At 37.7% G+C, this 9,425-nt stretch overlaps 1 protein-coding gene across 3 annotated transcripts in view; it reads left to right on the top strand.

The window, feature by feature from the left end:
• The first annotated feature begins 475 nt into the window (after positions 1-475).
• TXLNB (taxilin beta) overlaps positions 476-9,425 on the top strand; it is a 40,548-nt gene continuing 31,598 nt past the window's right edge. For 2 of the 3 annotated variants that reach the window (XM_059700512.1, XM_059700511.1), the window contains exons 1-2: positions 476-622; positions 3,129-3,579. In XM_059700512.1, coding sequence (XP_059556495.1) covers positions 3,141-3,579 — 439 coding nt within the window. In that variant the 5' untranslated portion in view covers positions 476-622; positions 3,129-3,140. The remainder of the gene's footprint in view (positions 623-3,128; positions 3,580-9,425) is intronic. The other variant, XM_059700510.1, reaches the window with a different exon arrangement.

The raw sequence follows: 9,425 nt of genomic DNA, 5'->3' as shown, positions 1-9,425 counted from the left end.
CAAGATAACCCTCTAAATTTTTATTTCATATTTTTCAAACAAACCAAACAATGACATCAGAATTAAAGTGGTTGTACCACCTCCTTTTGGTTATGCATGGTCTCTCTTTTTCCACGATTCTTATAAGAAACCTGATCCCAATTAGACAAGCATAAGAAGAGAAAAAAGGAGATGATTCATAGACCACACTGGAAATAAACCAAGAAATAAGAAAAACTGATCTCTGCCCAGAAGAACAATGGTGAAAAAAGTGTGCTAGCAAAAGGGTTGTATGCTGAGAGTTTAAATTGTTTAAAGGATAAAACATAGGATCTGATAAGACCTACCGGCTGTGTCTCCTTTCTAAGACATCTGCCCAAGAGACAGCTACCAAAGCTTAGAGGTTTTTCTCTCTTGCTATGTCATACCGTGTTCCTTTCCCCTCCCCCTCCCTGCTCTCCTGCTGACTCGAGTGTGTGTGTGTGTGTGTGCATGTGTGTGTGTGTGTGTGTGTGTTTGGTTTCTCTCTCCCTTGCAAAAACCCAGCTGCCTGCCTGTCTCCTGCTGTCACTGCTGTTCTGACTAGCTTTTTGCTGCCTCTTTGCCTCTCCTTTCCTCTTTCTGCTTAGCTCCTTGCCTTTTGGTAAGTATGACAAACACTCCCCCGACCAGGCAGTGTGAGAAGACGTGGGGTGTGGCTTGTGGTGTTTGAAACTTGCAGATTGCCAGTGAACTGTTTAAGAACTTTCCATTGTTTTATTTACAATTAAAATGTGTTGCTCAGGAAAGGATGTGTAATGATCTGCTGGAACTGCTAGTACAAGTGAAAAATTCTCTCCCAGAGGAGGAAAAAGGCAGGCAGGAAAGTTTATAAAAGCTAAAATTTACAAATGTTCTGCTGTAAAATTAATCTAGAAAGAGACGATTTAAAAGTAACAGTTCTTTGACCTTGTTTTTCCTCTTGTAGAATTATCTTGAGACTAGGCTACTTTTAGGAATTGAGTTGTTCTGTGGTTTACAATGACTAAGTTATTCCGTTTTAAAGTAAATATGGTACATGTGTTTAAAAAGTACTCATGGGATTAACATAAAAACATCAATGATGATGGCCTCTGGTGAATGAAGAATAAAACTAGTCCAAACAAAACACTTGCATGTATACTAACCACACTAAGACTCATAGAGAGTGTCAGTTTTAAATTCATTGCTTTGAAATTTGGTTTACTCTAGACTTTATTACCTCCTAAAAAGCCTTCCTAACACTTTAAAATCTGCATATGGATTTAAGCCAGTAAATGTTTACTGTTTTCAATTTGTATTAAAAGTACTCTCTTCCCTTGATTGTCAAGGATAAAGCACTAAATGCCATGGCTCCTTTTAGAAGAGCTTAAAATAGCTCTGGCTGGACAGCAGGTGCTACCCGTCTTTCTCCAAGTTCAGGGGAGGCATAGTTATATATAGATGAGTGGGCCCAACAAGTAGGGGTTGGGATAAAGAAATTTCAGTGATGAAGAGAATGAAACTGTTTACTGTATCATTAGATAATAAAGTTGGTGGATTAGAATGGGTGAGTGGGGATTTCGGGTGAAAAGATAAGCAAAAAGCAACAACAACAACAAAAAACCACCCTCATAAACAGACAATAGTATGGCAATTACCAGAGAGAAAGGGGTGAAGGAGGTAGAAGAGGATAAATGGAGATGAAAGGGGACTTACCTTGGGATGGTGAACACATAATATGATAGATGATGTGTTATAGAATTATAGACCTGAAATCTATATAATTTTATTGACCAATGTCACCCCAATAAATTCAATAAAAAAGAAAAAATAGAATAAAATGGGTGAGAAAAAGTACTTCCTTCCAAGTTAACAAGTACTTGGTGAGGGCCACAAGTGGGAGGCGATGTCTGTATGTTGAATTTTCCGTTCTTGTTGGTGTTTGAGCATTTGACATCTACTGCCCTGAGAAAGGGAGCAGGAAGCCATGCAATGCGTAGAGCAGTATGTTTCTGTTTTTGCTTTCATGCCACCACCACAGCAAAACCTGTGCATTATGGGGATCCTGTCATATTTTTATCCTGCTAATTAGCTCCATCACCATTAACTATCATTTGTAAATAAAATGCACCATAACTTAAAGGCTTAAGCTAAATCTATTGCAAGCCCAGATTGGTAATAGCCAGGAACCCTGAAATCCTTGACTCAGCTCATTCCTTGCCCCCTATTTCCAAAGAGCCCAAATTATATCTTGATTATTTCTCTAGCTCATTCCCTCCCTGTTCATTAAACATTGTTATTTCTTAAAAATTAAGTTACCCTAATGCTTCTTGACTGAGAATGTTGCACTCTCTTCTTTTTTTCTATAAGATAGTCAATTTTTATATTAGAACAAAATATTATAGGAATTCAAAGAATTATTATTATGAGCATCACCATGTTTCCATACCAGTTTGTTTGTTAATTTATACCTTTTCTCATTTCCTGTCTTATTCCCAAAATGATACTAGTTTTAACCTCAAAAAAAGTGTTTTCATCATTGGTAATTATATGTTGCTCATCTGGGCAAAGGAAAATACCAGAAAAGCAAGAAAGTATGTTTTGTATCCAGTATAATGATTTATCTTAATGTACTCATATCAAACAAATCTTCATTTATACATTAAAATAGAGTTAAGAAACATTATTATTATTATTATGAAGGATTTTAGTAAGTTCAGTGTCTCTTGTATTAAATATTTTCACTTTGAAAAAGTAACACCATTTAAAATGTAATTATTTTAAATATATACATCCAAGTACGCCTACTAATTGTAAATCTACACAGAATTATTTAAGAGAATGATAAGATATATTGACTAGTCTAAGCAAAATAACAAATATGGCCATGAAAAACAACATCTTGAGTTACTCTGTCAATGCCAATAATCGGAGATGCTACTGGACTTTAAAGACCAAAACCAAAGCTATGCTAACAGTATGACTCAATTTGGAAAAATAGCTTCCCACTGTTCCTAATATTTATGGTTTGTGAAAGTACATTCATTCTATGTTAGAAACTGTAATTAGTAGGTGCTCATTTGGGGATGTCCTTATCATTTACATGCAACTGGATTCGCCACATGAAACCTGACTGTGCTTGCCACTAGGTACCACTCCATATGGAGGCCAATCACTCTGTACAGCTCCCGGGAGAACCCCAGTCAACACCTCCAGGGGGCAGTTCACCATTACCCAGTCAAAATGGCCTGGGAAAGCCAGGCGATCAGGATTCCTCAACCCCACTCCAAGCACCATTGAAGGAGGCAGACGTGAAGCCGGAAACAGGGGCTCATGACATCACTGAAGAGTTGAATAGACAGCTGGAAGACATCATTAACACGTACGGGTCTGCTGCCTGCACAGCAGGGAAAGAGAGCTCTACCAAGGCCAAGGAGCAGCCTGAGAACACAGAACCAGCTGACAGCGGGGACAGGGACTGTGAGGAAGCCACTGAAGAGACCGAGAGAGAACCCGTGGCTTCTGGAGAGCCACCTGCAGCCAAAGAGCCTGCCAGCAATAAAGAGCAAAAATTGGAAAAGAAATTCCTAAAAGGATTAGGCAAGTAGTTACGTCCTATATTATGCTTTTTCTTTGAATTATTTCCAAAAGGGCATTTCCTCCAACCTTTACTAAAAGATACATCTCGTATTTGAATTACTACAGGGTTTCCCTACACTTCTCTTGCTGTACTGGCTTCCAGCTGCTTTCCCTCAAGTGAGCTAAAGTGAACTTTCAACATGTTACCCACCTCCCCGCTGTCCTTAATGGTTTAACTCGTAGAACAAAGAGCAAAATTCTTAACATAGTCTTTCAGCCCTTATGGTCTAACCCAAACCATTTTTCCCCAGCTTTATCTCACATCACTCTACCCCACAACATCCCCTTCCTGAACACTCTGCCCCTATCGCCACCACTCCTACAGCCGCCTAATAACTAGTCATTCTGATCTTCTCTTGCAGTTTTTTAAACCTGCCACTGGCCTGATTACATCCTATATTCTCTACCTAGAAATTGGTCCCCATTCCCCAGTTCAGTATTAGGACACTTACCTCATCATTGGGCTTACAACTCAAACGGCATTTTCTTAGCTGAACTATAGATGAAGTCTTACTTTTTTCTTACTATGTATCTTTCCTTCCTAGCATATATCAGCATTTAAGCATGTACATTTATTTTGTGATTCTTTGGTTAATGGGTATCTTCCCCACTAGCTCCTTTTTCAAGGGCAGGACAGGGACTGTACATATTCGAACATCATCAGAGGTCTAGTGTCCAGGACAATGGATAGCACATGGTAGGTGGTCAATAAATATTTGTTGTAAGGATGAATGGATGCATAAACGGAAGCTGTTTAAATCAAAGCAAGTGGAATTTGGATTTAAACAAAATATAAATGTCGGGATTGATTTGTACATATAAAATGATTGTCAGATCACTTAGTAATATGTCCCATTACTGTATATTTTTTTATTTAACAAAGCTCTTCAGAAATGTGTCAATTTCAGAATGTCAACAACTGCAGAAAATATTTTTACTCTCATTATTTCATTGGTTCAGCAAATACTTATTAATGTCTCCACTTTATGAGATACTGTGCTAAGTGCACAAAGATAATTAAATTGTCATAGCCTTTTAGTCAGGGAGCTCTAGGTATGAAGAGAGGGAAAAACATGTAAACTAATTATATTACATAGGGTAAGTGCTAGAACAGGTGCAGGGAAATTGTTAGGAGAGCCATGAGGGATTGGTAACATCAAAAATGGTTGTGAAAGAAGGGTGAGAGAATTAATGCTTTAGCTAGGAATGAAAGCATGTTACTTTGCATATGAATGCTCCTCTGCTTGTCCTCCTTGGTGAATTTTACTGAAACACTCACTATAAATACCACCTCCTATGTGATACATTTCCTGACAGGCCCAGGTCGAGTTAGCATCACGCTCCTTAGTTCATTATTAAATGTTCTGCAGCAATCATTTATTTATATAGCTTCCTCCCAAGCTGGATGGAGAATCTATCAAGGGCAGTGATCACATCTTACTCATTTCTGAAAGACAATGTGGCAGAGTGAAAGGTTGTGAGCTGTTGGAGCTAGAACTGGATTCAGACTCCAGTAACAGATTATCTGTAAACCCAAAAGTATGCCCATGCTGGCACAGGACATCCCTGTGATGCTTAAAGCCCATTGCTGGCAATGCTTTCAAAAAGGGCTAAAAGACACATTCGAAAAGCATACTTGACCCATCTAGCAAAAGGTTAACCCAGACAATACCAAGTTCCAATGTGCAAATTCTCTAGTGTTCGAGAACTTTTGGAAGGAGAATGAAATTGCTGTGTGTTACAGAGCTATTTTTTTCCTTCTCTATCCAGGACATCTCAAAAGAAAGTCTCTTTGCATTAGTCATTGTTACACTTCCCATAAGACAATAGAAAAATCACATGCAAAGGTGAATGATTTCAAGTGTTTCTAACCAGAAAAGTTATTTTGCTTTCTCACTCTAAAACTTCCTCTACATAGGAATTTGTATGTGTTGTACTGAGGGGATGATAAGAAGACAGTAGGAGTAAAGTTAAAGATGGCCAATTTTGGTTTCTATTCTGTTCATGAATTATTTCAAAATCTGTTTTAACCTTCTAATTACCAAATAATTTAAAAATCAGGAGAAAAAAATTCCACAACTCTCATTCTGCCACTATGCACAAGTTACCAAATTTCAGTTGAATGTGTTTGATCAGAACCAATGTTTGTGAATCAGTGCCCAGGTGGGTCCACTCTAATTACATGTATCTGACCCTTCCATGCCATTCCTCTGAACACCATCAGAATATTCTTCTAATCATTGTACTATTTCAACTACAATATGAGTTAAAACAACATTTTAGGCTAATCTAAACATGCAGCAACCACTATTTTAAATATTATTTCAGTTGCCCGCAAGTGATTTTAATATGCTTCTTGGCCGTTTATCAATTAAATGGCACTGCATATCATCTAGATCAGTAGTCGGCAAACTCATTAGTCAACAGAGCCAAATATCAACAGTACTTCTTCAAAAATACCCTCGCCCAGGCCGAAAACCGACTTCTGCGCATGAGCCACCTGCGCACCCACACGTGGTATTTTATGGAAGAGCCACACTCAAGGGGCCAAAGAGCCGCATGTGGCTCGCGAGCCGCAGTTTGCCGAGCACTGATCTAGATCAATGGTTTTTCAACTTAACTGTGCATTAGAATCAAATATGGAATTTGTCAAAAATGCCGCTCCTCAGCACATAGATTCAGCATTGGTAGGTCCGAGGTACCCTGGGTAATTTTGACACAAATGGCTTGTGGAAGCAATGGCTCTGATGCTTCTGAAAGTGCTTCCTCCACCTTTCGGGGAGAATAGAAAGCGCCAGCTGTGGTCCTCTTTGAAAGTCTATCTAGCTCTTTGGAGGATCTTATTGAATCATCCTACCCATACCTGAAGATACATGCTTCGACTTCATTTATGTACTTGGTCAAATGTGAGTTTTTAACTATTACATGTTTATCAAGCAATATTTGCTTTATTGGTATTTTTAAGGTTCTGAAATGTTCTGATCTCTAACCCAAAACCTTCCAACTTTGGGTTACTGGAAATTTCAGACCAAGTTAAAATTTCCTTAACTGCCAGGATTCTCTGACCTTTCATATAGCATACAACAAGAAAATCTCCAACAGTGATGGGCATGGTTTACAACATCTCCTAAACACACTGGACCACAGTACCCTTCTTTCGTGGAACATTTGTACGTGTCTCTACAACCCAAGCACTCAGGACTTATTTGTCCTTTAGAGGTTGCATATCCTCCCACAGTCAACACGCTATACACTGAAGCAGTTGGGTGAATGTTTTAAAACCTCCTTAGTTTTTAGAGTCACTTTTTCCTTGGCATCTGAACTGAAAGAAAACAGATTCCACATTAGATAGCACCATGACATATCCTGTTAGCATCTAAAGTATCCCCCTTGCTTCCCTCACACCATCCTCCAGGCTCACAGGTGTCTTATTAATCATGTCTCTGTTAACATTACGTGGGCTGCACAAGCACCACATAGTAACAAGCACAAAACAATGATAAAATATAATATACCTTCTGGTATTTCGGTTGATAACTAATTGTATAGGAAATCAGTTTGAAGCATAAGTCCACGAGAAAAACAGCTGATCTGCAGGTCCATTCTGAGTTCAGACTCCATCTAGTCAACCCACTGATTTTATAGACAGGGAAATTGAAGCCTAGATAGTTTTAAAGATTGGAGGGGAGGAGAGAGGAGGGAGTTTATTCAACTAATTGATGTGATTTGAGATTACTCATAATGAAAGCAAAGGGAAGCTCTGAAGTTATTAATATTGCAGAACCAAATCTACATAAAAATAAAAAAAATCCGTATATTGGTTGAGGAGCATTCACTGAGCTCACTTAATGTGCTTCATCTTTTAGTTACAGGTGAGTTTCAGTTCTACTTTCGGAAGGGCACCTTGACTAAAACATTGCTTTTCTAAAGTGTCTTCAGCCATTTACTTACTTTGCCTTAGAACAGCCACTTTCCCTGATGGTCTGTTTCATCCATTTTAGCTTGATTTCTAGTTTCACTGTGAGAGGGAAACACTGCTGCTTTGAAACAAATTCTAAATTTTCTGGAAGAGATAGTTGGAGACCAGATGAATTCATGGGGAAGAAGAACCAGCAGAGACTGAAGGGTTCACAGTAGATTCATAGGGAAGCTAAAACTTAGGCCAGATCCTGAAAGGAGAGGAGGGTCTGGAGAAGCAGGTAGAAGAAGAGAGAAAAATGTCTCTCAAGCAAAATAACTAGTACTCTCTTCTAAACTTGAACCGAGTTGAGAAAGGATGTATTCATTTCTTACTGTTCTTTCTGTTTCTTTTTTATTATAATGTTTGCTTTATTTTATTTTTCCTAGAATAATTTCCTCATTATTAGATTTAGAGATTTTTTTCTTTTTAAGAAGTTTTTCTTTATAGTTATAGCCAAGGAATTGCTAGTGGTTTAAACACATTAGCAGAACTAATAAGAAGTCCAAAACCACTCTCCAAATGAGTGAGAAGCCAAAATTCCAATTACATATAATAAGGTCACTAAAATACAAGAGAAATAAAATGTCAGCTGAATGGAAAACAATGAGACTAGAGAACACAGGGAAGATAGTATTTTCAAAACTGATGTAATTAGTAAAAACAAGCAAAGCAAACAAGAACCATGACTATACGAGGTGACAGTGAGGGGGTAAGAGAACCTTTATAAATTTTAAAAGTGGATCAGAACACTTGAGGTAAACAAATATGTCAACCAAACAATGTTATTTGTTGTTGTTTTCTGTATCAAGCTAAAAATAGTTAAAGCTACTTCAGTCATGCAGTCATCAAATTTTAGAGGCTGAACTCAGAATCCATTTAGTCAACTTATTAATTTTATAGACAGGAAAAATGGGGCACAGAAAGTTCAAGAGTCTGTAAAAAGGTCACTCAAGTAGTTGGTGAACTATGCAGTCAGTTCTAGAATCCAGGTCCCCCAAACTGAGTCCAGTGTGAATTTAAGTATACTGTCCTTCCTGTCTACATACATTGATACATACATATTTCCCTTAAAGGATATCTATAGGTGTTCAAGAATTATTTGTATTACACTCATTATCTTTAAATTATGTTAGAGGGAAAACAAAGTTAACAATGAAATATTCTGGGCCTAACATTTGAAAAGAACATTCACAGTTTTTTCTTGCTTTAAGCTTCCTCCACCACTTTTGGAAATCAAAGAGAAGATAGGCGCACATGTGTATTCAAGACCAAATTTTAGCACCAAAGTTCTAAAAGATAATTTTACAAGAGAAAAAGCAGTTTTGAACACTCATTAAATCTATATAATTTGTCACCAAAATTTGCATAAATAGTTATCATTCTGCTAAAGGTTTGAGAAAAATCTCAGTCTACATTTCTATAGCTAACTTCAATTGTCTTAATTTAAGATTTTAGTTTCTTTGATGTAGAAATAATTCCTTTATATTCCAATACTCCTGCAGTCTACAATAGCATCAATGGCCAGAGCCATGTGACATGGCTGTTCTTGCTGCACAGGTGGTTCTTCTTTCGTGTAGACTTACAACCAAACTGAGCATTCTGTAGGATAATGGCTATTTGCCACCATAAACCTTACCCAGCTTTAATGAGGACTTCAGGGCAGTCCCTTGCTTTCTTTATGACTAATTTCACAATCACGTTGCTTTCGAATGACACATTGAGGAGACAGATCATCCCTTCCCAATAAATGATCCTGAATAAAATAATTTTTCCTCTTGTTACCAACACTGCCACCAAATGACCCCATTTCTATGGAATTATAATTACAGCCTTTCTTAAAAGATGA

The sequence above is a fragment of the Myotis daubentonii genome, chromosome 6 (genome assembly GCF_963259705.1).
Source record: "Myotis daubentonii chromosome 6, mMyoDau2.1, whole genome shotgun sequence".
NCBI lineage: Eukaryota > Metazoa > Chordata > Mammalia > Chiroptera > Vespertilionidae > Myotis > Myotis daubentonii.
The sequence above is the reverse complement of the archived record's forward strand: the minus strand, read 5'-3'. Positions and strand labels throughout refer to the sequence as shown.